General features: G+C 39.4%; 4 protein-coding genes across 10 annotated transcripts; 2 read left to right on the top strand and 2 right to left on the bottom strand.

The window, feature by feature from the left end:
• The first annotated feature begins 884 nt into the window (after nucleotides 1-884).
• hps1 (HPS1 biogenesis of lysosomal organelles complex 3 subunit 1) lies at nucleotides 885-9,415 on the top strand. 2 transcript variants are annotated; one of them, XM_063875420.1, is made up of 18 exons: nucleotides 885-1,037; nucleotides 2,986-3,157; nucleotides 3,271-3,405; nucleotides 3,848-3,990; nucleotides 4,075-4,183; nucleotides 4,697-4,857; nucleotides 4,998-5,100; nucleotides 5,205-5,289; nucleotides 5,393-5,448; nucleotides 5,550-5,717; nucleotides 6,131-6,310; nucleotides 6,790-6,863; nucleotides 6,955-7,092; nucleotides 7,223-7,288; nucleotides 7,462-7,606; nucleotides 8,157-8,270; nucleotides 8,389-8,471; nucleotides 8,565-9,415. In XM_063875420.1, the coding sequence occupies exons 2-18, from the start codon at nucleotides 3,041-3,043 to the stop codon at nucleotides 8,725-8,727; spliced, it is 2,040 nt and encodes a 679-aa protein (XP_063731490.1). In that variant the 5' UTR covers nucleotides 885-1,037; nucleotides 2,986-3,040; the 3' UTR covers nucleotides 8,728-9,415. The 2 variants fall into 2 exon arrangements, with proteins under 2 accessions (XP_063731490.1, XP_063731489.1); XM_063875419.1 differs by having other exon boundaries at nucleotides 5,390-5,448.
• On the bottom strand, nucleotides 9,221-13,439 carry st3gal7 (ST3 beta-galactoside alpha-2,3-sialyltransferase 7). The gene is made up of 8 exons (XM_063875421.1): nucleotides 13,328-13,439; nucleotides 11,834-11,999; nucleotides 11,625-11,751; nucleotides 11,203-11,540; nucleotides 10,823-11,009; nucleotides 10,554-10,694; nucleotides 10,083-10,232; nucleotides 9,221-9,698 (listed from the first exon to the last, which is right to left on the bottom strand). The coding sequence occupies exons 2-8, from the start codon at nucleotides 11,980-11,982 to the stop codon at nucleotides 9,612-9,614; spliced, it is 1,179 nt and encodes a 392-aa protein (XP_063731491.1). The 5' UTR covers nucleotides 11,983-11,999; nucleotides 13,328-13,439; the 3' UTR covers nucleotides 9,221-9,611.
• Nucleotides 13,440-14,082: 643 nt separating this feature from the next.
• Nucleotides 14,083-19,956, top strand: ankrd2 (ankyrin repeat domain 2 (stretch responsive muscle)). 5 transcript variants are annotated; one of them, XM_063875386.1, is made up of 9 exons: nucleotides 14,083-14,284; nucleotides 14,964-15,033; nucleotides 15,161-15,309; nucleotides 15,537-15,644; nucleotides 15,739-15,837; nucleotides 15,976-16,074; nucleotides 16,234-16,332; nucleotides 16,408-16,506; nucleotides 17,365-19,956. In XM_063875386.1, the coding sequence occupies exons 4-9, from the start codon at nucleotides 15,546-15,548 to the stop codon at nucleotides 17,485-17,487; spliced, it is 618 nt and encodes a 205-aa protein (XP_063731456.1). In that variant the 5' UTR covers nucleotides 14,083-14,284; nucleotides 14,964-15,033; nucleotides 15,161-15,309; nucleotides 15,537-15,545; the 3' UTR covers nucleotides 17,488-19,956. The 5 variants fall into 5 exon arrangements, with proteins under 5 accessions (XP_063731456.1, XP_063731459.1, XP_063731455.1 ...); XM_063875389.1 differs by having other exon boundaries at nucleotides 14,964-15,037; XM_063875388.1 differs by lacking the exon at nucleotides 14,083-14,284 and adding an exon at nucleotides 14,848-14,896.
• Nucleotides 18,831-27,600, bottom strand: morn4 (MORN repeat containing 4). Of its 2 annotated transcripts, none has more exons than XM_063875392.1 (5): nucleotides 27,434-27,600; nucleotides 23,156-23,229; nucleotides 21,482-21,596; nucleotides 21,285-21,394; nucleotides 18,831-21,198 (listed from the first exon to the last, which is right to left on the bottom strand). In XM_063875392.1, the coding sequence occupies exons 2-5, from the start codon at nucleotides 23,220-23,222 to the stop codon at nucleotides 21,050-21,052; spliced, it is 441 nt and encodes a 146-aa protein (XP_063731462.1). In that variant the 5' UTR covers nucleotides 23,223-23,229; nucleotides 27,434-27,600; the 3' UTR covers nucleotides 18,831-21,049. The 2 variants fall into 2 exon arrangements, with proteins under 2 accessions (XP_063731462.1, XP_063731461.1); XM_063875391.1 differs by lacking the exon at nucleotides 27,434-27,600 and adding an exon at nucleotides 24,305-24,369.
• Between the last annotated feature and the right edge of the window lie 34 nt (nucleotides 27,601-27,634).

The following is a 27,634-nucleotide window of genomic DNA, read 5'->3' as shown; positions in this document are numbered from 1 at the left end:
CTGTGAGATCATTTCTGGGACTTTTTTATTTTTTAATTATTCAGTTCCATGTATTGCAATAGGAAAGCTGTTAGCAATTACATGTATATTATAACTTCAACGTACTTATTAGAATTGTAGATTTGGTCAATTTAAGGACTTATATCCAGCTGACAGCTGTCCATTTTTTTAATGAAATCATTAATACTCTAGATTCAAGATTCAAAGGCTTTCTTATCATATGAACAGTAACTACAGTGTAGAAATAGCCCTGAAAATCGTAAGTCCCAAGCTCCTCCAGCAAAGCAACCTAGTTACAGTATATAGGACATAAAATAATAATAAACAAATAAAAACCAGTGCAAGAACAAAGAGTAGAATAGTTTGGAATAAAATAGTGCAGATTATGTTGCAAGAACAATGTGCAAGTAATGGAGATGAAGAAAACTATACACAAAATAAATAAATAAGCACAATAAACTAAATAGTGCAGAGAATGTTGTAGTGACGAAGTAAATGCAGAAGTCTATATGCAAATATAATAAGTACAAGAACAGAATGTAAAATTAAATTACATTTTCTAGTGGTGTTTTATTAATTAATTAATATTATTATTAGGCTACTCAGTCCTGTTAATCCTAATATATAAGGGATTTTGTCTTAGACACTTGCAATACTCTATGTCTAATCTCTATTTCAACAAGTAAACTGCATTCCACAAATGCCAAACCATTGTCTGCCCCACAGCCTCAGTCATGTGCCCCACTTTAGGCACTAACATGTGATTTTTAGTGGCACGCGGATCCCTCGACGCGGGCAACCCATTGAAAACATCCACATTTATTACAAACTCTTTAGACCGGACTGTGTTTAAGAGGCTGCTCTATAGCTCTTTATCTGTGCGCTAACTTCCTGCTGCTGTTGTCACATGACTCTCCCGTGTTGCAGGAAGAAGCAGGCAGGGTCGAGACAGCAGCCGCGATGAAAGCGTCGGCAAACTGAGGACAGCTGAAGTTTCGGACAACCGAGAAACTGGACTGAGATGCAGGAAACACAGAGTGAGTAGTGGCATAAATATAAGTGTGTTTGTTTTCCGCATGGGCATTCAGCGTGAATTAAGGAAGTTGAAGTTTGGGGAGGGGAAGTAAACAGCTTAAGGTAAAACACGAGATGTAGCCTAATGTACGGATTGGAACAACTACAAAATACTCCAATGTTGCATACAGGCTTATATTGTATTCAGATCATTGACTTAGAAAAAGTACCGTACCAATAACTAGTGTAATCATTTAATAAGTATGTACAAGTTAGTATAATCAGGAAAATGTGCTTAAAGTTATACCAGTAAAGGTACTACATGCAGAAAAATGTGCCCTTTGCCTTTTATGCTATTATACTATCAGATCTTGTAATTGAGTACAAATAGAAGTACCAGAGTGTAGGAATACTCTTACTACTTACAAGTACAAGTGCTGCAATCAAAATGTCACTCAAGTAAAAGTAGAACAGTTTTTGGGCTACAAAATGTACTTAAAGTAACAAAAGTATAAGTACTCATTGTGCAAATGTTGCCCATTTCACTAATAGTATATTATAGGTTTTGATTATAATTATTGCAGCTAGTTTGAATGACATGGTATACTGCAGGGTAGCTTGTTAATGTTACTTAATCTTATTTAAGTGGTGTTTATATTTCACATAATTATTCCAAATCTGCAAAGTAACTAAAGATATTAAATACATCTAGTGGAGTAAAAATACTCAATATACCTCTGAATTGTAGTGGAGTAGTAAAGATTTGACATTCTCTGTAAAGTAGAAGTGTCTCAAAATAGTACTAAAGTACAGTACTTAAGTGAATGTACTTTATGTAACATTAAACCACTGTATACTTGTATGTCATTAGACTATTATTACCTACAGTATGCTCTCATGTTAAAGCAGGATTGTTCTGCTGTAGTTAGTTGAGGTTGAGCTCACTTCTAACTATTGAGTGTCAGACCAAACGTATGTGGATTTCAAATGATTCAAATCCAAATAATTAAAAGGAAAAGCAATGAACCATAGTTTAATTTAAAAGGAAAATAATCTAGTTAGTAGAAACATTACCTTGTAAAGCATGTTTGTGTAGCAGGTTAGAAAGTAAAAAGTATAATATTTAGAAAAGGAATTAGAAAGGGACATGAAAAAAAGGACTTTGGTTAAATAGAATGACTCAATATTGTATTTCCAGACCAACACTGTAGTAACAAATGTGATTTTAAGAAAATATGTAAACGTATGCCATGGTTTATTGATACAGCTAGAGTCAATTGATTGTTACAACATGTCCACTTACAGCACATGAACATGATCAAATGTGTGAGTAAAGGGATGTCACTGCAGGCTGTGTGCACAACCTTGATGATGGTTAGCAATATTAAGGAAGTGTTGCATCACATTTGTTCTGCCTTTCTACAATTGTGAGACGAGACTAGAAATAAGTGAAGGAAGTGAATCTTCCTTTGAACTAAATTGAAAAGATTATCGATGAACTATGGCATTTAGCCGTTGAACTTTTTTTCTTTTTTGAATATGTAGATTTCATTAGATCAGAAGAAAATACAACATTTTAAATCCTTTTAAAAATCCTTGGTTGATTAAACTAAAAAATATATTTCTTAAGGTGCAATCATCAGCAGCAGCAAATGACTGCAGTGGACTTTTATATCTGCTCTGACCGACAGCGTCCTTAAATCCCACCCAGTTGGCATTTTTGCGTCTGACCTTACTTGTTTTGTTTTTTTATCAGTGCTCTCACCAGAGGTTGTCACTGATAAAATATCAGCTCTTAGATACTGTTTACCAGTATTTACCAGTATCTTAGTGTTTAGGTCAAAGGGCAATGGAGTGTGGGAAAATGTCCCCCAGTTTCTCCAGTGGCTGATACTGTATATAACTAGGCCTGTTTGAAAATAATATTTGACATTATTTGAATCTTTTGTTTCAATACTCTTTTCTTTATAGCATAATGTATGTGGAGCGGTTGGAGTAAATAGGACACCATAGCGAAGCAGGACAGATGAAGTGCTTGCTGATATCCAGTCAGAGTGCAGAGGTCCTCTTCCACTGGACCGACCCTGAATTCCATCAGAATGTACAAGACCAGTACGGGGCGTCTCAAGAAGATGGCCATGGGGTAAGGAGGAAGAAAATCAACCAATACTATTTGCACTCCTTTCAAAAGGCTTTCTGTAGCTGTTAAAATAACTCCTAACTTTTGTTGTTACCTTTCTCTGTTGTCATGGTCAGCTTCCAGCCTTTGAGGACAGCATCAGCACTCTGTTTGCTCCCATCATTATCTCCTGCATCACCATGGTGGACAGGCTGGGTGACAGCTACACCTCCTTCACCACAGAGAACAACCATATCTACGTCCTACACCAGGTAGCGCCTGCCTTTCAAAATAAAAGCTGTTTTCACTACTGCACAATCCTCAGAGTAGATTATCCACACTATCGAATAATAAAAGGATGCAATTCTGCTCCTAAACCTCTTTTGACCCTTAATCCTTTCGCGTTGGAAGCAGATTCCTGCATTCCTTAACTTTGCTTTACTAACAGTAGCAGCACTGTGATCTTAAAGCAGGCCTCTCGTCCAGTGAAGCGTCCTGTTAGTCACGTGAGTCTTGAGGAATCAAACCATGTTTTGTCCTCCTGCAGCACATGATAATTCCTTCAGGTTCAGTCACTGACAGCAGCCTGATAGGCATTTTCCATGCAAATATTTACTCTCTGGAGAACAGTTTAAAACAACTAACTTCATTTTCTTTAAATGTACATGCATAGGGCAATGTAGGCTTCAGTATGTCATTTTGTGTCCTCTTTAGTTTGATGAGTGTCTCTACATTGCTGTGAATGGAGATGGTGAGGAGGGGGAGGGGGATCTGAGGAGGAAAATCTACGTGATGAAAAAGATGATTGAAGTCAAGTTTGGCATGGTCACCCTCAGCAGTATCCTCCTCAGGAAAGAGTAAGACATTTTGTGCATTCCTTTATTATACTGGACAGACTTTAAGCATCATCTAGTTTAAATATGAACTGTGTTTGTCCCCAGACTGCGTCCTCAGGACACAGAGCAGAGAGCAAGGCTGTGGAAACACCTCCAGAGTCTGCTGGAGACCTACTGCCACCTCCGAGAGAACGACCAGAGCTTCCTAGTGGAGGTGCAGTGACACTTTATACTGCAGGCCTTAAAGGAAACATTCCCCTCCTCTTTTGTTTGTTTCTTACTTGTTGTATAACAAATGTGTCCCTCATCAGATTGTTCTTGCTTAAATATATATTTAGATCTAAGTTTCCATCAACCACACATTATCGGGCTATTGGTGGACAGCCAGTTTAAGGATTTTCTATTTTCCACATATAAATGTTCACCACTAGATGGCAGAAAGCCAGAAATTCCCTTTTTTAATTTGGTATTTATATTATTTTTTAGCTTTCTAATCAGCCACTAAAGTTGCACCTGACCAAATCAATAGCAATAGCAAAAAGGGGTCCAAGTGAGAACAAGATCAGACAACCCAGTAAATAACAATTTGGATTTAAGTTGGATTCACATTTAGGATAATTTTTTGCCCCTAAACCAAATGATTTAAGGGCAGAAATGTCTCATGTTCAGGCGAGGAAGAAAGCAATGGTTGACATCTTTATTTTCTTGGACCCCCTCCTCCTCTTAGGCAGTGGAAAGGCTTATCCACCCCACATTGTGCGAGCAGTGCATCGAGTTCCTGGAGCGCCGTTTAGTTCAGCAGCTCAACAGCAGTGTGGAGAGAGCTGGAGAGGAAGTGCTGCATGCCTTCATCCTGGTTCACACTAAACTACTCGCCTTCTACTCTAGGTACAGATGTGTCCTTTAAACCCCTTTACCTTTTTCTTATCACTATTATGTATAACTTCTGTGTCAGTGAGGCTTTATTTTGTTTATTCAAGGTTTTCTTTATAAATGACAAGTTTTCTTTGCTCATCTTCTTGTTCTAGCCGCAATGCGAGCACACTCTCCACCTCAGACCTCCTGGCCCTCATCATCATGGCACAAAATATGTATCCTAGCAACATGGACCAGGATGATCCTAATCCTGAGGTAGAAAACTATGACAGCAGCTCACACCGACACAAGTAGTTAGTCACCTTATTTCTGAATGTTCATCGTCCGTTTCTGTGCATGTTGTGTGTTTGTCTTTGAAGGACATTGAGAGTACATCTGGTTCTGGTCCTGAAAGTTTTTATACCCCAGAACCCTCCCCTACAGATATGGACTCGCGCAGTTCAGGTTGGTATAGGAGTCTTTGTACCAATATTTATCCAGTTATTTCTCCCATTACATTATAACAACAACAGTTTGCTGTACGTTGTCTTCATTTGTGTGTCAGCAGACATGCCAGTGAGAGAAAGCACTCCTGTGTTTGAGTTTGTGGACCCAGACGTCCAGGTGAGTGTATATACCTAATAGTGAATCCAGATTTATTATATCAAACACAAAATAAACTATAATTCGGTTTGAATGAGATCTCGGTAAAATTGTGTCGTCAGATGGCAGAGGACAGCTTGCACACGTTGGAAGTTCCTCCGCCCGACCCTTCGACCCCTCGCAGAGTATTCTTAGAAGTCTCACTCAAAGATGGGCTGTTTCCCATGATGCCTCACTCCATGTACTGCCTGCCTCTATGGCCCGGCATCACACTTGTGCTGCTAACTAAGGTTTGTGGAAACCAAACTGATGTTATCTACATTTTTATTTTCCTTTCAGGCCAACTGGTATTCATTCATTTACGTTTAATTAATTTATTACCATATATCTTTTTTTATATTAAGTGATAAGTGATAAGGGTTATTTTATATTAATTTAAAAAGAGTTTATATACACATATATACATATAGATATTATTATTATTTAATTATTAATTTTTTCATTTTTTTACATACATTATTTTGTAATTTTATAATATATTATGTAATTTATTTGTATATCTTTGTAAACTTGAATGGCCAGTAGGGGGCAGAGTTGTGACACGATTTTCTGGTCATATTAAATGCAATGTTATGCATTGTTATCATTACATAAATACATATTTGCTCCCTTGTTTAAACTCCTTCACTTCTATCTCTGACAGATTCCCACCAGTGCAGTGGCCATGTCAGTGTATACGTTTTTGGAGGCCTTCGCCAAACTGGAGAAGCGTTTAAATGAAGGCCAGGAAGGATCAGCTGCTACCAGAGGCCAGCCCACTATACAAGACATCCGCAGCAAACTGGATAAATTCATAAAAGCCCTGGGGGCTAGTGAGATACAGGTATGGATTTGTACGTGGACCAACGTGGTTTGCATCATACACAATACAGTATGTCCTTTAAGTTAGGCTTTTGTGTTTTACTGATATACACACCAACCTTTGTCAAAGAATACCAGTCATCAAAAAAAACATTTAAGAATATGAAAAAACATAATACATTGAAATATTGTATTTTTTTAAATCAGATTCTTCAATAAAATTGGTCCTCGACAACCCATGAAATAGTTGATGGGTAATTTATTCAAATTTGGTGCCTGCATGTGCTGTTAAAAGCCTTTTTTTGTACCTCTCCTAAAACATGATGTAGCAAATAAACATTAGTTGGTAGATTTTTCTTTACCACCATTGAAGCTTGTCGTTCATGCTCAGTTCTTTGCATATTACTAAATCATTGTGATTACATCATATGAAACCATTTCCATGTATTCCATTTTTGCACCAACAGTAAGATCTGCCTTTTTTTGTCATGTTCTATTCAGTCCGTACAGTTACATAATGTCTGGACAGATTTCAAGAACCGAATCGGCAAAGGGGGACCAGGGTTCAACAGAGAGTGAGTCTGCAGCCCTCTGCTGGCCAACATGTGGCATAACACAGCTATTTGACGACGCTTTCAGTGATTATATTGATGGTTCTTGTTTTAGGCTTATCCGCAGTTGTAAGAATATGAAGACACAGCTCTGTGGAGTATACCGCCAGTGTTTTCTCATTGAATCTGGAACGGCCGACACTCCTCGACGGCTCTCCCCCGGCCTGCAGGAACGGGCCCAGACCATGGTGCAGTGCGTATCAGTCAGCCAAACATCTTTTACACAAATCTAGATTTTCAAATATGAATTATATCTGAATTTGTTTAACTTGCAAGACAGTTGGTATTAGTCATTGATCATGTCTGTCTTTCTTCTCTCAAAGAGACAAACTGATGGACTGGAAGGATTTTTTGCTGGTTAAAAGCAAGAGGAATATAACCATGGTGTCATATCCTTTCAGCAAATGAAACTTGCTCCCTGTGATGCCGTGTTGTCTGTGTTAATTTGTGATCATTCTGGAAGTGCATGCATATTTGAACAACATGCATACACCCAGCAATCTCTTTGAAATATGATTTACTGTTATCCTGAGTGTATTGATCTTGACCCAGTTAATCTCACTTACCTGGAGGACTTTCCGGGCCTCATACATTTTATCTGCGTGGACCGATCCAGCGGCCAAATGATTGCACCGTCGCTCAACATCACCGAACGCAATACGTCGGAGTTGGGGAAGGGACCATTGGCTCAGTTCGTCAAAAGCAAGGTCAGTCATACCGAAAGTGCACGCCTTCAAACGTATTGACGTTGAGTTCAATTTCGGATTGATAAATACAGAGCAGAAACTGTTAATCTTATTAAGTCATAGTTTACTTTTTGTTAGTTTATTCCTGCTTTCAGTGCAAAGAACCCATAATATAAAAATAATTTTATATTCATGATGTGATTGGTTAGGTATAGTGTAGTATAGAAAATGTATGAGCTTAAAGAAATATTTTGACATTTGGGGAAATATGCTCTTTTTACAATGCAGTAAATACTGTATGTGCTGCCTGTTAGCTTAGCATTAGACTGAAATGGAGGAAAACAGCTGCGACCCTTAAGTTTTTGTAAAGATTAAACGAAAATAACTATATTTATTAGTGAACTTTTTCTGTCTTTATGCTAAGATAAGCCAACTGTCTCTAGTTCCATATTGCAACGATAACATAACTTTCTTCAACAAAGCAAATAAGCATATTCTGAATGAATATAACTTCAATAGTTGTGCTAATTTTTGTCTCAAATGATTTTCTCTCTACCTATCCATCACGAAGGTGTGGAATTTGGTCAGCACAACGCGGCGCTATCTCCAGAAGGGTTACTCCACGGTCACATTGCGCGACGGAGACTTCTACTTCTGCTACTTCCTCTGGTTTGAAAATGAAACTGTGAGTTACCGGCATGTCATCTTTTTATATCAGATCATAACAAAGAAAAATAAGCAGCATGTTATATGGTAAAGGTTTAAAAAATGGCATAATGTAAATAGCATATGTGATCAATCAGGGCTACAAGTTAGAGGCAGGGGACATACCCACCCTACCTGACGACTCTGCCCCCATTGGGATGCTTGCCTGGGACTACTACAGGTAAACACCTACACATGACAATATAGATGTAATGTTGTTGATGTTAATCTAAACAAGATTACTGCTGGCTAAAGAAAGTAACATGTCCTGCAGGAAGCTGCTGCGGTACTACAGCAAGAATCACCAGGGTGAGGTGGTAAAGTGTTACGAACTGCTGACGGTTCACCTGGGGGTGATCCCCACGGAGGTCATCCTCCAGCACTGCAGACAGCTGGCAAGCAAACTATGGGAGCCTTCGCGCAATCCTTTGCTGTAGACGCACCCACACACTTAAACTGAGTCACAGTAGCCAAGGTACTTGTTTGTTGTATTGCCAAGAAGAGAAAAACACTCTCACTGTCTTTATATACATATATACATATAAATACAGAGCACACCCGACATATGTCTGTCTATGAAAGACAGACATATGTATGTATATGTATATATATGTATATGTACTTGTTCGAAGCATTTATGTTTTTACTTATAAGCACAATTGGACACCATTGTTGCACTTATGGTGATTCTTGTTTAAAGATTATTGATAATATCACTCCTGGATGTTTATAATATATTTGTATTATTATAATATATGAATACTCATTTATCACATTTCTTATTTATAAGTAAATCTGTATGTTTGTGTTTTGTTGAGAGTTATGTAGATATTGCCATTGTTGCCTTTGCTACTGCTAGTGTAACACTGTAATTACTTTATGTCTCTCTGAGTAGCGGTGTATTTTGGGAGACAATAAACATCAGTAATATCACATTTATTTGTTTATTGAGTCATTATAAATAGAATTGAAACGGCATCATTTGAACTATTCACCCTTGCAAATGGATGCAGCTTGGTCCTAGGTGTGATGAAACAGTTATTCAGCCATATGATGATTAATATAATAGTAACTGCAAGTATTGTAACAACTTTATTGAGTTTTAATAAAGATATTCTAAAGTTAGTCTCACCGACCATGAGCTTGTCCAACCTTTAATACGCTCTCTTGTCAGTCGACCCAGGAGACTGTGAGCATTTGAAAGGTCAGTCCGCATTACAAACGATTCCTCCAGCTGGGCACTGTGATGGGGGACTCCACACGGCCTCGCAGTGAGAAGGAGGAGTGGGGTCGGTACGTTATCAGTTTCTGCATTGTTGCCTCATAGAGCTCCTGTGAGGTCTGTGATGGCCCCTGCAGCCACCAGGTCCCTCAAGAAGAGTTTCTCAGCACTGACATCATGCACCACCTGGACAATGGTAATAAAAAAACAAGGCATAAATAAATAAAACATGAGGCTTGCTAAGGTGTACTGCTCTAAGAATGCAATTAGCACCTGCCCCCTGCCAAACACGGTAAATGTTGGCTGCTGCCACCATGGCAGATGGCAGGTCCTATTGTTTGGCAGACAGAAGGCAGAATTCAGAGGTAAAAATAGCCAGTTGTTAAGGTTACATGATATATTTGTACTGTCTTGAACTATTGATGAAGTGTTAAGAATGCAAAGATTTAAGAACTAAGACAAAAACTTTGAGTGACTGATAGAAATGCTCAATGACCTGCCATAGTCGCAGGTGAGAAGAAAATACTTAATTTACCACCCTAGTACCAACATTGAGTGATCTAAACTTACTTGAGCCTTCATTGCACCCATGCGTAGGGTCTCATAGTAGTGAAGCCTTGCCTCTGGGTGCTTCATGTCGTACCCAAACCCTGCCAGGCTCACTTGGTCACACAGCTGCAAAGCCATCACCACCGCACTCGCACCTAGTGTTGGCACCATCTTTTTTAGAAGAGAAAATTATCTTTTATCCTTTCTTCAACCAGTTTGAGAACCAACTAGTGTTATAACATTTACTCATTATTAAGAGAATAGGTAATAGTATGACGATGTTGAGTTGAAGGTTGTGTTTGCTCATCTTTCACACCCTTAATTCCTAGGCTTAGAGCAAAAACCAATACATGTCAGAGCCGGGCATATAAATATATTACGAAGATGTAAGGCCACCTAGACGTGCCATTGTTCTAAGATTGGTTTTCTGTTGGCATGTTGTATTGTATGAAAGTGTAGAACAAAGCATTGGCAAAGCATGATGGAACTCACATTTCCCTGCTTCAGAGCATATTTCTGTAGGACTTGTCCTGTTTTGTGAATTATCTCTGGGTGGAGAATCCTGAAGCTCTCTGGTCTCAGAGGAATATCATCCACCACCTCCCTCCAGAACCACATTTTGGACCAGAAACTCTATTAAAAATCAACCCAGGAAATGTAGAGCATGTGAGGCAGTGAGTGTGATGATGAATATCTATGACGCACATGGCTTATGTAATACTCCATTTGTATGTGCAATGGTTTCAGTGATGTATGCTTACCAAGGGCTTTTTGGTGATGACAGAAGTGAGCCAGTCTAGGTCCAGGTACTTAAAGACTACCAGAGCAACCATGGTGGTCTTCTTGTACTCAGATGCAGAATGGGGTGCTCCCTCTGGGTACATGAGGCGGATGGTGGTGCGGGAACCAGCATCTTTCTCAAAGCCAGGCACTGGAGCATTATTCAGCCTGGTTGCAGAGATTAAAAAGTATGAAATTGATGATGCAGGGTATTTTCTCCCTGCATGACTTTCCTCTCGACCTCTTTCTGATTTTAGCTGCTGAGGAAAAGGTCCATCAGCACAGGTTTACCATAGAACCAGAGCCGTCACACAACGAAGATTTCCTCCCACATGTTTCTGACTAACATCGGCACACATACCTGATGATGACATCGTACTGATCAATGTGGGATCCTAGATGGCTCCCATGAAGAACCCCTCCATTGCCCACCACCACACATCGCCTGCAGCTGCCATCACTCCTCAGTGATGGAGGCAGGCCAGGCTGAGGCAGAGATGCAAGAGCCAGGGCCAGATGCTGTTCGCTGCCCTGGAGCCCCAGAGGAGGGGACAGATCCCAGGGCACAGGCCTGTCCTGCTGCACAAACACTGGGATGTCTAGGAGGCCTGCAGAACAGGACAGGGCCTGGAGGTGGTTCAGACACCAGTGAGGCTTGCAGGGGCCTGACAGCAGGGAGGCTGACTTATTTAGTAAGACCTGAAGTGAGCAGCAAAACAAAGAAAGGGGTTTGATAAAAGTAAAGAAATAATCTAAAACAATCACTCATATGTGCTTCTGTACCAGATCTTTAGGGTGTATATTGTCATCACTGAGAATTGTCACTGTCTTCGAAGGGAGATATGCAGGAATCAGAATAGCTGAGTAGCATCCTATCAGCAGCACCAGACTGAAAGTAAGGTTCTCATTCCTGAGCGGAGAAAAGACAATAGCATTATAGCATTATGTGAGAACAGGTCCAATAAACAAATACAGATCCTGCAGAGATGCACCTGCTGAGGAAAAACCCCCTGGATTCAATCTGTGTGATCCCTCGCAGTCTATGAAAGACAGACGTTGGTGTTGCAGCCTCCGCAGCCTCAGGCAGCAGAGGAGAGCCATCGTATGAATCCTCTACACTCAGATTATTCAGCGTCACCATGGCACCTGTACGCCCACCTGAAACACACACATCACAGCAATGATCAAAATCCTATAAGGGTCATTCCAGAATTGGAGGACATTTCCAGTCCCACCTGTAAAATTATAAATGATCCATGCCCAAAATGCTTAAACATGCACTTGTTGTGTTAAATATACTTGTCCTTAGACAAAATGTAAAATCAGTTGTAGAAAAAGTGGTTTCAAAATATTATTTAAAATATCAAATAGCTCAAAAACTCCTCTAAAAAAGCATTTTTCTCTTGTCCCTACTTCTTGGTGAAAAACTTGTATGTCTAATTTAACATTTAAAATAGGCTTTTTACTTACATTTTTTTTTGCTATTTTTGTGTTAATGCATGTCTTTTGCAATTGTCATAGCAGTTTGTTAAATCATAAACCTATTTTGAATAACAGTTTTAAACTGAAGGTGTGTCTCTAACATGCGCACAACCCTGTTACCCAAACCCACACAACTTGGCAGAGGACGTTAAAATAAACTGCAGTTACATAACACAGAGGAAATAACATTATCACGCCATGTGCTACTGCCATGGGTAGATCAAAGCTCAGTCCTCTCTTTTATTTTTCATATTTATCGTATTCTTTCAGTCTAGAACAAGTGTGGCACTCTTCGCCACTCAACCCTGTTACTCACATTATCACAATAAGACAAATTAAATTCAAATGTATCCTTGCCTTGAAAGTAGCATTACATTCTGCAGCTAGCATGAATTCCTAAAGGATAAAGCATTGATTGCAACCCTGTTACCTGCAACCCTATCACTATACTTCAATCAATCAATAGGAAATGACAGAAACAGGGTTGCACAATAGCAGTACAATTTATTATTTTTAGAAAAATAACATTTTTATATAATTTAGCATAATCTACATGTTTTAAAATGGTCTTTTTTTTCTTTATTTAAAGTTGATTGCTATTGCTTTTAAAGTTCTAGCCCCCATTGAGCGCTGTTGAAAAGCAACAAATAAAATATCTAAGATGAAGTGTACCATTGATGTATGAGCTGGCCAAATCCTTTTTTGTGATGCTTTACTACCTGTTTTTATAAAATACATAACAACAAACATAGAAAATAAAGGATTCATTTTTTTAAAGTTGTGATGTCAAAACGTCCTCCAATTCTGGAACAACCCATAATTAAAATGAAATGTACCAATAATGCTATTCTAAATAGTAAAGACAAATTTTCATTATGAAAACATGGTTGTATTTATGGAGTTTAGAGTAAGACAAAATGTCAACAAACACTGTGTTTAAAAAAATCGTGTCTACTAACTGAAGCAGAAAGAGAAACAGTTCTTGAGTAATACGAACAAAATACCTCACAGCCAGCCTGGGAGAGATCTAAGCTATTGGCTCCATGCATGAAGGGTAAACAGAGTCCTATGCTGCTAAAATGGCTGCTGCTGCCTCCTACTCCACTGAATTCTGCCACTTCCGTCAATGACACTGGTTAACCATTACCCTGGTCACACTGTGGCAGGTAAATGTCAGTGAGAGGTATGTCCAGAAACACGTTCATTGTGAGAAAATGTGATAAATAAATGTTTAAAAACCCATGGATGACACTTTGAAGGTTTAATGCACTAAAAAGTAATTGTTATATCTACTGTGTGATGTCTGTTCAGTCCAACTCATATAGGCTACCCATAACATGGTTGTAAAATAAACATCAAAGCTGAGGCTGTATCATTGATTGTTGGTGTGCTATCAAACAGATATTTACAAGCTATCACTTGGCAGTAATGAAACCTTTAGAAATAACATAATCCCCCAAAACGGCGTGTTTATGAGGGTTGTACTCCTGTGAAGAGAGCAGTGATGTCGGTAACGCGTTACTCTAATCTGACCACTTTTTCAGTAACGAGTAATCTAACGCGTTACTATTTCCAAACCAGTAATCAGATTAAAGTTACTTATCCAAATCATTATGCGTTACTATTTTTGTTATTTTCCTTTGTAAAAAGATATATTTTTGCTTTCTTCTTTCGTCTCAGGGAGTGACGTCTATGTTAAGTCACGTTTTCAGCCTGAGGACAACTCACGTGTAATACCACGCAGCGACACAAACGTAAACAACAATGGAGGGAGGAGAGAGATGCGCGTTTTCTAGGTGGAAATACAGTCACTATTTTGAGTTTGTGTCAGCTAAAGATGACAATATTAAGGTTCGTTGTACACTCTGTGCTGGCGACAAAGTGCTATCTAGCTTCAAAAACACTACGTCAAATTTGAAGAAACATTTGGAGTCGCAGCACCGCACAGTCGAACTAAAGCAGTAAGTGGGGGAGAGTTGAAGAAGTTGGTCGGGCAGTATGTTGGACTCATTTTTATGTTGTGTGTGAGGGGGGGGGGGGGGGGGGGGGGGGGGTTGTCGGCAGCTGCTGAATGTAACTAATAAAGAAACTTGTAATCTAACTTAGTTACTTTTAAAATCAAGTAATCAGTAAAGTAACAATGTCAAGGTAACTGTGGCAACACTGGAAGAGAGGTACACAATGTTGCAGGAAAATCGGGATCTTGTGGAATGAATTTTCCCTGAGCTCATGACCCGGGCCATGACATGCCAGGGGGTTGTGTGTGTGTGTGTGTGTGTGTGTGTGTGTGTGTGTGTGTGTGTGTGTGTGTGTGTGTGTGTGTGTGTGTGGTGTGTGTGTGTGTGTGTGTGTGCTGTGCATGACAGAAAGGGAAAGAGAGAGGGACATTGTAATGCTGACAAGTACACGTACACACATACACACTCACCAAAATGCACACACACCTGTTTGATGGGGTGACACAATGTCCCACCATGAACTCGATATTTCAGCCAGGGGGCCACTGGGCTGCAGCGCTTCTGTATAAAGCAACACTCAGTTGGCCACATTTTACCCAGTATTGTAACTTCAAGGTATAAAGCTTCAACTTTCAAAGTGACTTTATTGACAGTTTTATTTATTTTTTTCTGGGTCCTACAGAGATAGAGACATTGAACAGCGGCCAATTGATGTGGCAACCTTTAAGACAGGATCAGAAACATAAGTTCAGGTAGGTAAGAAAAATACTAATGTTACCAAAATGTTTGATGATTCTCCATTAATATGGCAGTATGGCTCATAGCATGATAATCATCATTTATATATATAATTATTATGGTATTGCTTTTTTCTGTCAGTTTCCAGGCAGAGAAGAGAGTGGGGATGTCTTCAGACCTACACTGTGAAATGTTGGATCTGAGTATATGAGAGACTATCACAGATCTGTGCAAAAGTAAAAGGAAGATCAAGAGCATAGTCGCCCAGGGTGTCAGCTGAAATCCCTCTGGTGAGCTACGTTTTTCAAGAATCCCATCTTCATGTGCCCAACAGAGATAAAATAGATAAAACGATATATAAAATTGGATCTCCTTACCTGTCTTGTCTTGTGTGTGTGTGTGTGTGTGTGTGTGTGTGTGTGTGTGTGTGTGTGTGTGTGTGTGTGTGTGTGTGTGTGTGTGTGTGTGTGTGTGTGTGTGTGTGTGTGTCTCGGTGTGTGTCGTATGCGCGTGATAGATAGAGCCTATGGATACTGCAGAATTAATGAAAGCAGCCAGACAAGGGAAACTGAATGTAATAGATAAATATCTGGATGATGGGGGGAACCCTAATGTGCATGATGAGGTATGCGCTCCCTGTATGTCACTAAATCAGATACATTTACAACATACTATACAATAAGTCATTTTATTACTTGTGATCTATTTCAACTTTCAAGCTGAAGAGGACAGCCCTGCACCGTGCCTCTGTAGAGGGACACACTGCAGTTGTCCAAACGCTTTTGGAAAAAGGGGCTGATGTCAACTTTGAAGATCAAGTAAGACATGTGGGCACATGGCTTGTTTGTAAAGATGATGATGAGATTGGTTGAGATTATCTTCACTCACTAAAGCTCCAGCCTCTAGTGGCCTGGAGTGAGCTATTAATAGAATGGGGCCAATCTACTGTGTTTCAGCTGGGCTCCAGGGCCATTCATTGGGCCTGCAGAGGGGGAAGACTGGGAGTTGTCAAAGCCCTGAGGAGCCACGGGGCTGACCTGAATGTTAGAGATAAGGTGAATGTGCATTTTATTTGTGCCTTGATCTTGTACAGGAACTCATACTAGTGTATATGGAACTACTGTCTAACATACTGTTACGTAATGTTATACGCCTATACAGTTAGTCCCTAATGTGTTTGTCACAGTGAATGTATGTCAATGTCCACATTGCAGTTGTACAGCACTCCTCTGCATGTGGCCACAAGAACAGGCCACACGACCATTGTAGAGTACCTGCTGTCCTGTTGTGCTAAAATCAACTCCAGGGACAGGGTAGGTAGCAACTCAACAGCCTTTTCTCAACATCTTGATACCCTTTCTGCATTTAATACCTTGTTTTACTCTCAGGAAGGCGACACAGCCCTTCATGATGCTGTGCATCTCAACAGATTCAAGATAGTGAAGCTGCTCATAGATGCAGGGGCTGACACAAAAATAAAAAATCATGTGAGTTTTTTCAAAATTTCTCGTATGGCTTCAAGATGGTTTTAAAGGATTTGAGATTTTGGGAACATATATTTTGCCTATATGTAAATATGATACTGCAGCCAGCTTCCGTCAGTTGGGTATCTTAGCATTTATAGTAGAACGAGCTAAAGCTCAGTAATCAACATGTTGTATATTGTTGGTTTTTTAAAATCGTTTTTTTTGGCCAGGAGAGTGACAGTGTTGAAACAGGAGAGAGAGGGGAAGACGTGTAACTTGTCCCAGGCCAGATCGATCCTTGGTCCTCCGTATGGTATCTGAGCCCCAGTAAATCTGTCGCAAGCTCAACCAAGCTAGCCTTACTGCTGCCAATTTCTCGTTATTTAATTGATACAAAAAACAAAGAATAAGAAAATGAATTGGTTGTTTAACGAGGTGATATATTCCTGGTCATGCAAAGTATCTACCTTGAGTTTCTGCAGGTTGATGGCAATTGGACCTATCAAGAAATAGAGCAGCACAAACCCTTTTGGCAAATTTAGGTTTTTGAACTTGGGTTTTTATTAAATTAACAAGATATAAGTTGGGGATCTTTTGAGGTGTTGGTAGGCAGAATGTATTACCTTTGACCCTGGACAGATCTAGGCCAACTGTCAAACTGTGTTCCTTGTCTTAATGCTAAGCTAACTCAATGAGAACTCAAAGAAATGCTGATGATTTAAAAAAGAGATAACCGGCAGTCCATAGCAGGTAAACGTTACTTGCCAAAATGTCAAACAGTTCCTAGAAAGGTTACTCATTGATTGCATATAAGAAGCTAACGTGTGGTAAAATACAATATTCCGCCTCACTAACAGAAACTGTGTAACTGTGTTATAGGAGGGAGTGACCGCAGTGCAGCAGGTAAAACAATGGCAGTTTGACATCATGGAGACCCTTCAGAGACTGGAGAAGCTGAGGGAGGTGGGACCAGAAAACACTGCAAGAGAGAGGAATGATTAGTGCAAAAGCTGCAAATCTACCCATACAGTACATTTTTATGAAATCGCTTTCCATGATCTGTCTCAGGTTTAAAATAGATTCTGTAATTCCACTGTAGGTCTGTGTACATGATATTTGAATACATACATTATATGTGCTCACCAACCAAATCTGCCTTTCTAGGGCATGGCAGTTAAACCTTTGAGATTAGTCTGAACTCTGACACTAGAAAATGTCAGCTTGGATGTGACAGATTCAAAATGATCTGCTTATCTTAAAGAAGGAGACGCAAACATTTAAATGCGGAAACAAAGCTGAATTTCTCAAATGTTTTAGCCAAGCCCTGGCTTTTGATGTTTACTTCTAAAGAGCTTTATGATCTGAGGATCACTCTCATGGATGTTTCATATCTGATTTGTGATGCCTTTAGAAGTTGAATAATATTAATAGATAGTGCTGTGCAGAAGCTGCGTTTGGATATACATCAAGAAGTCCTTGTTTTATCTAGATGACAGACAAGGCCAGAGCACACAGTAGCACTGTGTTTGAGACGCCAGCTGACGATAGCAGAGATGGCTGGTATGCCTCTGCTAAAGTCAGGGATTGAAGGGGAGCTCAGTGGACATATTTTCCTTCTATCATCAGTGGCTCAAATGTTTCTGAGGGAGGTTGTTCATTTATACAGGGGATACCAACAGCTTGCTCCACTGCTTGCAATGCAGTTGTTTATGCACAGTTAGTCATTAATTTTTTTCAACAAATGTTGTGTGTATTTTTCACAATGTAAATGCATAACGCTGTTTGGAAAGCATGCAGCCTCCTGTTAAAAAGCAATGTGCTCACTGTAAGAAACTCATCAGCTACATTATCAGCCACACACAGCATTTCCTGTTCCAGGCAAGGCTGAATAACTGCCAGGGACACATACTGTGTACAATACAAGGTTAGCTATGTGACATTGATTTTGCCAACCTGACCCTAACAGAGATAATACAGTATACAGTATTCAATGTAATGTAGTTCTGAAAGATTAAATCTGTTGGATTTACAGTATATAAGTAAAACAGCTTCACTTGTGTTGTTTGAAATGCCATGTGAGATACAAACTGTGTGCTGTTGAGCTGTTGCTGATAGTGTAGGATGAGAAGGGGGATGGGAGAACTGGATGCTTCTGCTTTGTGCTGTGTGGCAGCCAAAAACCAGAGAAACCTGTTTAACCATGAAATCATCATAATGTACAGCTGCATCCTAATGCAAATCTAGCCCTGTGTTAAAATGTCAGGAATAGCTAAATAGGTATCTAAAATTTAAAAATTCTATCATGTTACTATCTACAAGATAGCCCAATGAAATACATGTCTTTTCTCAACACAAGGCTTTATTAAACACATTATCGCCTTTCCAATACATAGTCAGACCTATTCAAGGAGAATGAGGGGATACTGTGCAGTAGTTTTATCTAAGAGCACTAAAGCAACATTATATTGTTACTGAAAAAAGGTAACCACGGCAATGATATTTCATAGGAAGATGAAAATCTGGAAAAGGCACGCTTTTCAAGCATCATTTGTTTCCAGTTGGAAAAAGGTGGAATTTTTGAGAATTAAATTCCACTCAGGCAGACATGTGTAGGTAGAGAAGGCTTGAGTTGGCGCAATCTCCGAAATAGTAGAAAGGAAAAAACCATAACATGATCTGAAACACATATTACACACTTTGCACATACAGCCAACATTAAAGCATCATTGTGTGCTCTTAGAGGACAGCACTGAGGCATGCAATGGTCTGTTTCTATGTCTAATGTTATCTTCAATATTTCTGATTGTACCTTGCAGCACACTGACATATCAAAGAAGGGATTGAAAGCAAGTAGCTGTGTGAGTTCATGAAACAGAGTATTGATTTTTTCCCCCTCACAGAATAAAACAACAGTCAAAATCAGTAACTGTAATAATCCAGGCTAGAAACAGAACCTCAAAACAATTCCCTGTTTAATCTTAGGTCCGTTAGTTTTTCATGCGCACCAAATCCCCAGGTGGGTTTGTCCTTATTGATTTATTTTTATTGTTAAGCAGTGAGACTAAACACATGTAACTCCTGTTGGCTGTTCCAGGCTTCGTCACCTGTAATATAATTTGATTGTCTTTGGTTAAACGTCTATGTAGGTGAATGTAAAAATGCTTTGTAGAAGCGTTTGCTGTTAAAGAACACTGAATGAATCGGTTATCACACAAGAGATGTGATTGGCTATAATGGTTTATACATTTCTCAAAATACTCAACTACACGGTCTCAGCTAACTCAGTAACAGTTTTTCCTGTGACAAATGAAACACCCAATTCCTTAAGGTGAGAAAAACCCAACAGATGACAATGAATATGTATATACCACACAGAAAAACACATACATAATTACATACTCTAATATATACATCTGGTTTAGAAATGATTTCATTCAGCTGCCTTAATTAAAAGAAATGTCCCCAATTCAATGCATTTAATTATGATTATTTAACAACTTTGAGGATGTCCAGTCATCCAAGTCTTTCAGTTAATACAAATATGAGATAATTAACCAGCAGAGTTAAAACTCCTCTCCAAGGATTCCCACTTGGAGAGGAGGTTTATTGTAGAGAGGAGAGCTGCTGGACTTGTGAGTAATGGTAGCTGAGACTCAGCATCAGCTTAACAATATGTCCCTCAGAGAAGGCAATCTTTAAACAGGCCGCAAATTTATTAAGATGACAGACACCTTAGGGCGAATGATGCAGAGGAGAAGGAAGGGGAACTGTGAGTCATCTTAATTTCAGATGGACATCCAGGAACTACAATCGTACCAGAATGTCTTTAAGGCAAACGTGAATACAGATTTTTTTTTAAAGGAGACACACCAGTTATGATGAATACATGCAAAGCTGGATTTTGCAGCAGCACTGTTAATTGAGAGGAGGTGCCCTGTGGAGTACATTCACACAAATGTACAAAGTGTATCTTTTATCCTAAAACAACTGTGTAAAGCCAATTTCAAAGCTTTGCATTGTTTAGATCCATATGTGCTTGCTTGCTGTACCAGAGGCCAAGTCTCCACATAGGACCTTATAACTCTATTGTAATGGATAACAGACTTTTAAAATATGAATTGCTATAATTAAAAGAGTACCTTTTCTCAACTACTCAAAATGCAGTTGCAAAAAACCCTCTTTAAAGTATCAGATCTACAATTAGAACAAGGTGTTTGATATGATAGCTAACTACTCTAGAGAAAACACTAGATACTATTTATGCGTGCAACAATAAGTACAAGGGGGAAAAAGCAGCATTTGGTGTTTGCATGACTTGTGAAGTTAAAGGTGTGCTTAATGGTGTGGTAATTTTCAAGTCAGTCAGAAAGAAAGCCATTATTTGGTCAAATTGCATGTGCATTCCAAGCCACTGTGAAGGCTAAGCAAGGAGGATGCAGAAAAAAAACAATAAATGGTGAAAAAAGAGAGGACACGGAGAGAAGAGCTGGAGTGCACTGCATCCTTGAGATCCTCCTAGAAGGTGCTGAAACCCTGATCATGTGTCCTCCAGGGTCCATGAAGGTCAAAGTGTCAGAATGCGAGCATTGGAGGCTGAAGCCTGTGCACGCTGCACCACTCCTGGACACTTCTCCCTCTTCTGCAGCTTGTGGTTCTGAAACAAGCCCTCGTTTCGTGGGACACCATGAGCTCCATCTGGGAAAGTCAAAAGCCCTGGAGGCACAGACACAGGACACAATGAAGAGAGATATTACCAACATCCTGATGGGCAAACTTTCCTCGTGGTGTAATAGCCTTACCATATCCCTCAACACGTCCATCTTTAAATTCTCCTTCAAACTTCATGCCATCGCATCGACTAAAGACCCCCGCACCTTGAAACTTTCCATGTGCAAATTCTCCTTCGTACCTGACATGGTAAAAAGAGATTAGGGTGTTATTTGTAACTTTTGATTGAGGACAAAACATGCATTTCTTTTTCTTTTTGCTCACACACCTGGATCCATCTGTAAAGAGCAGTACACCAAAGCCATGAAAGAGTCCATTCTCAAACTGGCCAGAGAAGCAGGTTCCATCTTGAAATTTCAGCTGGCCAACTCCATGTCTCCGACCTGGAAAGATGCAGATCAAAGTGATTAATGGCTTAAATTCTGTCAGATGATGAGTCCTGTAAGGGCATATGACCTTTATACTGTTTGTCAATTCACATTTGATCTTCATGGGTGTCATCATACCCTATCTAACCACTTAGCCTCTTATGGATTAGTCCTTCGTAATGGTGCAACATACTGTAAGAGACGACCAACTGAGCATGACATTTGAACTCGCAATGCAGCTCATGGTTTTATATTCACTTGGTATGGGAGAGCCACTACATATGTCACAAGTCAGTACATGCTGGGATTTAGGTATCCTCCCCCCTCTCTGTCAGCTAAGGGTTTACTACTGAATTAGGAGTCCCATCTGCCTCCTGTGTAGTGGGAATTACAGCACTCTAATCCAGCAGATTTTTTAGCAGGGATTTCCACTTCAAGATCCAGACTGTAAAAACACTCAAGGAATATACTTGCATTCCCCTTCTGGTAACCTTTGATCCACTTCTGAAGCTTATAATCATGTCAGAGGGCACACACCTACACGTTGCTGGACATCTGCTATTACTGGCTTTATGCTCACATTTGCCAAACTGTAAAAGGAGGTCAGCATGCCTTTGAAGGTGGAAGGAATACACCAGTTAAAATGGTGTGGACAGTGTTTTTCGTTGACCTAAAAGCATTTGTAAATTATTAGAATCCTGATGTCAAGTTGGAATAGAACCCCCTTGATGATCAACCTTGTATTTCAATTGATTTGGTTGTATTTAGTAGAAGCTGACAGAGGGCTCTCCAAGAGTTCCCAAACAGGTTCAAAGTCTAATCCAGAAGATTAAATCTGGTAAATCTGGCTCTGCTCGTCTTGGGTCACCAGTACTAGCTAATTGGGATTTAATAAACAGCTTTGGGCTTGCATGTCCCCAGCATCACACATGTGTGCGTGGAGAGAGTGAGTTAAAGCATTGCAAACGTCCATGTAATCTTTGCTAAAGTGAACCTTTGAAAGAATATTTAACATTTTAGTATGCACACATCCATGCAGATTCATGACAACATATATTTTCATTAACTTCTTTATATACAGTCTGTGATTACATTTGAATCAATGTTGTTACCTTAGTTTATGTCACAAGATTCAAGTATTCAGAGAATTAACATCAATTTGCGTTCTCTTCAGTTATGGCTTTGTTAATTATGGTTACAATTTAACTCGTACATTAAGACTATTTTGAGGAACTAAAATATGGTGCATAAGTAGAGCTGAACTTAGTACAGTAATAGATTTGAACCTTTAGAAATATTAATTTAATATATTATTGATATTAGCATTCTGAGAGAGAATAATTGTTGAGTTGTCTTTCCCAATTTGGTACCTAAAAAACACTTAATGCATTTTCCCAGTCCGTCAGTGTCTCTACATTCTCCTTTACTTGACTGATTGCAACCACAATGATGCCTTAGAGAGACATTGTGAGCACTGTGTACAGTACAGAAGGTGCAAGTGAAGTTATGTGTAGTTAAGTTGGGGATCCTTGCACACAAATTTAAATATAAACCAAGATGCATGACTCTCTTGCCTTCTTTCCACTCGCCATGATACTCTTCCCCACTGGCATAGGTGAAAGATCCTCTGGTCAGAGTCATGTCCCCCCTGTTTTCAACACACAGACACACACATTGGCAACAGAGCTAAAGAACACAATCATTGAACAGCTTTCAGCTCTAAAATACTTTTTTTAGCTGACCATTACCTTAACCTCAACTATGGGGGAAAGTAAGACAGAAATACCTTTTCCATAATGGGATTATAAATCCTCCTCCAACTCTTAAAGCAGAGGGAATAATTGTCACTTCAGGACATATTGTTCAAGCCCAGCTCATTACAATGGTAACGAAAGCAACTAACCCAAGCTTTTCAAACATACTACTAATTGGGCATAACCATTAATACAATAAATGAATAAAATAAAGACAGAGCAAATCATGCATTCGGCTTAGTGGCATACAACCTCATTTGACTAGTATTCAGCTCCTTTAGTTACACTACCAAACATCATAAATACATTAGTTTAAGGATTCTTTTTAAGGTCATGCAGCTTCCTCAATTAAAGCCTGAGGCAGTTGTTTCTGTCTTCATATATTTACATAGTGAGGATACTGTTGTCAGAATTGGTGAGGAGAAAAATAAACGTCTGTGTAATTATATGTTTTACCTAAGTATGGGTGGGTTCATAGGTTGAAGTTACACCAGGTCCTATAACTGTCAACCTAAGAAGTCTGATTAGTGCAGGTTGGTTGTTGAGGTGTGTTAGCCTAGTTTAAAAGCACACTAAGGGGGCGAAGCGCCTCCTGTGACGGAATAAGCAGGAAAACGTGACTGTAGCATGACTGCAGATATAAACAAAAGCTTATCGCATAGTGCCCGTTTCGAAATAATGTGTACAACAAATAACACTTTGTTACAGAATGGCAGTAAGGTGTAGTTTTACCCATGGGGCGCCATTGAAAATCTTAAATAATTCATCAGCTCACAAAAGATCGAAACACTTAAACGATATTGTTATCATATCGAATTTAGACTCAATGTTTCAGTCAGTGCAGCCTTTACATGCATGTTGCTAAATAGCCTATCGCTTGTAATGACAAGCCAATGTTAATCGACCGTAACCTATGGCAACATAGCTAATAAGCAAAAAGCGACAACAGCTTTTATTGCTATCATTTACCTGTACGCTACGTTTGTCGTCGATGAAGCATGGAAACCAACGTACAAGAGCGGAGGGGCGTACAATATGAAAACACCGGCTGAGAAACGTATGCTGCGTTCAGGTACTCTTCGTAAACTCCTACACCCTACACTCATTTAACAAATTACGTTAAAAATAAGCTTCAAGTGCGCTATATTTGTCACAAATTAAGATAATCGTCAATAAAAGCTTTTACTGGTCGTTATTTTATTTTAGAATTGAGGGGAATGGCTATGCTATAGCAGTTTAGTTACATGGAAATAGCAAAACATATTCCTACACGATACAATCTCAAACGTCAAACATTGAGATATGTCTCATATGATCCGTGACGAATAAAGACTCAACCAAAAACTTTCATAGAAAAGTTTCCTTGTCTGAAAGTATTTACTTTTGTTTTTGTGTTCACGTTCACGCTCGGCTCAGCTCACGAATTCAATAATCCCGACAGTTATGAAGGCAGCATTACAACAGCAGCCTGACTAAAGCGCCGCGCAGTTTCATTGCATGACAGTTGTTGGCTCTCATTGAAAACTTTCTCTGATTGGCCTAGTGCTCGAGCATAGAGACTGGAGCAGAAATATTTCAAATAGGTTGCTGGGCATTTTTACTGAAGATTATTAAAGCACTTCACCACCCTTACTATTACTAATACCTATGCTGCTTCTTCTACTACTAATACTACTACTACTACTACTACTACTACTACTACTACTACTACTACTACTACTACTACTAGTAGTACTAGTACTACTACTACTATCAAATATTTATATACATACACAATTGCAATTTATGGAGATATTTCAGTGTGGAAAAGCATTGGTCAAAATAGCAGGATCTGCCCTGGGGCCTAACAATTTCATTTTTTGTTCAATTAATGAAATTACCACTCATTACTACATATATGGGAGCCTTTGGGATCCGAGGATCTAGCACCACAGGGCTATTGCCTGTTTGTTTAAATCAGCCTTTTATAAACGGCAGAAATGCCACCACAGTGAGTGACCTTTAAGTAAAATAAAATACCTCAGCCTCATTTGAACAATTTTGTCCATTGCTCTATTTTTTTGTACTATTTTCTGTAAATGTACTTTTATGTTAAGTATATGGCATGTAGCATAGCTTGAGGAGCCTAAGACTCAAGATTATCTTTCCAAAAACTCCAATTTAGCTATAGTTCATATGAAAAAATAAAGCCCTTGAATCCTTTGAATCTATAATAAACTACCAGATAAGTATTATTGTTGGTAACATTGGTGGATTAAATGTAATATAGAATTTGTATAGAAATGGGACATTTCTCGAAAGTATTCTTGCATCAAGTAGAATTGTACTGTTGTAGAAAAACAAAGTTCTGACCAACTTTAGTAAATATTTGAACAATTTCACTCTTTTGTGACTTAAAGAGTTAGTCCAATAGTTACATCTTTCAGAGACGCATTTTGTTAAACGCAGTGGCGGGCCGTGCATTTCACACCTAGGCCTTCAGTGATGTCCTACACAGTCCTACCTGAATTATTCCACCTCTTAATACCATCATTATGACGCCATGGCTCTAGACACTATACATTTAGACAGAAACGCAGTATAACCGGGCATTGCATCACCTTAACATAGTCAAGTACAACAGAGTTATATTAATATTTCCGAAGCATTTATAATCAATACATCAGCATTTACAGTTAACTTAATTAATCAGATTATCTGACAAACCGCTCCTTGACACCTGTGTCCGTCACATAACGCAGAACAAGTGCCAGCTGTGCTACATTACCCACATCTGACGTCTCGTCCACCATAACAGCGACAAAGGGTGCTTTTTTAATCTTCATTTTGATCTCTTCTTCCATCACTTCAGCAATAGCATAAATCAGGTCGTTTTGTATTTTGCCTGACGTCCCAGTAAACATGTTGTTTGTGTACAGGTGGTAATGCAAATCTGTGTTGTTCTCAGCAAGAAAAGAAAGAAGCTCCACGTAGTGTCCTCTGTTTCTGGACTCGGCGCTTTCATCGTGTCCCATAAATGAAAGTTCCTGTTTACCCAAAAACAGGACACAATCAATCAGTCTTTCAATATTTCCCTATTTTTGTTCACCCTTTCGTTGTGGAGCTCCGTTTCCCTGCGCACTTGTTCGTTGAGCTGTAGATCCACTCGGGTGTCCCCAAAGGTTTTCAAAAGCACCAGTGCTTCCAAGTGCCCAGCTGTGCTTTGGTGTCTCGTTGCTGCCTTGGTTAGACAACTCAAGTTTGCAAATTTAGTGTGGCTCCAAACACCAAATCGATCAGTTGCAAATACCAGGCATTCCCGGCAGTACAATTTGCAGTGCCTCTCGGAGGCTGTGAGCCAGGGGTACCGCTCGTAGTTTCCCTGCAGTGCTAGGCTCCCTAGCGTTGGAGTTGGTCGTTCCCTTTTCAAGATGTGTAGCTTTACTTGAAAAGTTCGTTTTGAAAATGGCGTTGTAATTATATCTTCGACCAAATTGATCTCTTCTCCTCCTTCAGCCATTGTGGGTTGAAAAAAATAGCTTGTAGAAATCTACACAAATTAGCTCGCTCAAGTTCTAGTTCTGTTTGCTAGCTTTGCCCATAGACTGTATGGCTCTGCCTACTGCCTAGCTCTGCCTCTCAATAGTGCGTATCCAATCAGAAGATGTGCACGTGCTAACGTTAGCGTACGCCTGCTAGCTGGCCCGTTGTCGCCACCTCGAAATCTGATTGGTTAACGCCACATTTTTGTTTGCGTTCACTTTAAGCTACAGCCGCCCGCACTGTTGATTCTGAAGGCCTAAGGGCAGATTTGTTTGACCCTAGCAACACATTATGGCTGAAATATGATTGGATAAAAGCTCTAACATAAAGGCTAGCCCTCCAAATCTCGTTCTGAGGCTGGAAGCAGCGCAGCCAAGACGAACGCTATAAAATGAAGAGAATAGACTTTGGGGAATAATTTAATACGTATTTGTGCAAAAAATATATCAAAATTAAATTTATATTCTGATGATGTTTAGGCCAGCAGAGAAGGCCTTGCTGGCCCTGACGGCCCACCACTGGTTAAACGTGGCTAAGCTGTTTAATAAACGTATGGAGTAAAAATACTTTATTTACCTTTTAAATGTAGTGAAGTAGTATTAAATTTAATATTCAAGTCATGTTGAAGTCCACAAAAAAAGTACTTAATTACAGTACTTGAGTAAATGTACTTTTTTACTATCCACCACTGACTAAACCTACATTTCCCTATGGAGTGATTTCCTCTTCAACACAGGGGCGTGCGCGTTCACATAAGGAGCGCTTCCTCTTCCCGTG

The sequence above is a fragment of the Eleginops maclovinus genome, chromosome 22 (genome assembly GCF_036324505.1).
Source record: "Eleginops maclovinus isolate JMC-PN-2008 ecotype Puerto Natales chromosome 22, JC_Emac_rtc_rv5, whole genome shotgun sequence".
Taxonomy (NCBI): Eukaryota; Metazoa; Chordata; class Actinopteri; order Perciformes; family Eleginopidae; genus Eleginops; species Eleginops maclovinus.
This window is presented reverse-complemented; position numbering and strand designations above follow the sequence as displayed.

Excerpts from the sequence above, each read along its gene's own strand:
- hps1 (XM_063875419.1), top strand. The coding sequence starts at position 3,041 with ATGAAGTGCTTGCTGATATCCAGTCAGAGTGCAGAGGTCCTCTTCCAC. Across the intron at positions 7,289-7,461 it reads AGGAATATAACCATGGTGTC|TTACCTGGAGGACTTTCCGG; the intron begins ATATCCTTTCAG and ends AGTTAATCTCAC. Across the intron at positions 8,271-8,388 it reads TCTGGTTTGAAAATGAAACT|GGCTACAAGTTAGAGGCAGG; the intron begins GTGAGTTACCGG and ends GTGATCAATCAG.
- st3gal7 (XM_063875421.1), bottom strand. The coding sequence starts at position 11,982 with ATGGTGACGCTGAATAATCTGAGTGTAGAGGATTCATACGATGGCTCT. Across the intron at positions 11,541-11,624 it reads ATATACACCCTAAAGATCTG|GTCTTACTAAATAAGTCAGC; the intron begins GTACAGAAGCAC and ends TGCTCACTTCAG. Across the intron at positions 9,699-10,082 it reads TGGGTGCAATGAAGGCTCAA|GTGGTGCATGATGTCAGTGC; the intron begins GTAAGTTTAGAT and ends ACCATTGTCCAG.
- ankrd2 (XM_063875386.1), top strand. The coding sequence starts at position 15,546 with ATGGATACTGCAGAATTAATGAAAGCAGCCAGACAAGGGAAACTGAAT. Across the intron at positions 16,075-16,233 it reads ACCTGAATGTTAGAGATAAG|TTGTACAGCACTCCTCTGCA; the intron begins GTGAATGTGCAT and ends TCCACATTGCAG. Across the intron at positions 16,333-16,407 it reads AAATCAACTCCAGGGACAGG|GAAGGCGACACAGCCCTTCA; the intron begins GTAGGTAGCAAC and ends TTTTACTCTCAG.
- morn4 (XM_063875392.1), bottom strand. The coding sequence starts at position 23,222 with ATGACTCTGACCAGAGGATCTTTCACCTATGCCAGTGGGGAAGAGTAT. Across the intron at positions 21,597-23,155 it reads TCATGGCGAGTGGAAAGAAG|GTCGGAGACATGGAGTTGGC; the intron begins GCAAGAGAGTCA and ends GCATCTTTCCAG. Across the intron at positions 21,395-21,481 it reads CTCTTTACAGATGGATCCAG|GTACGAAGGAGAATTTGCAC; the intron begins GTGTGTGAGCAA and ends TTACCATGTCAG.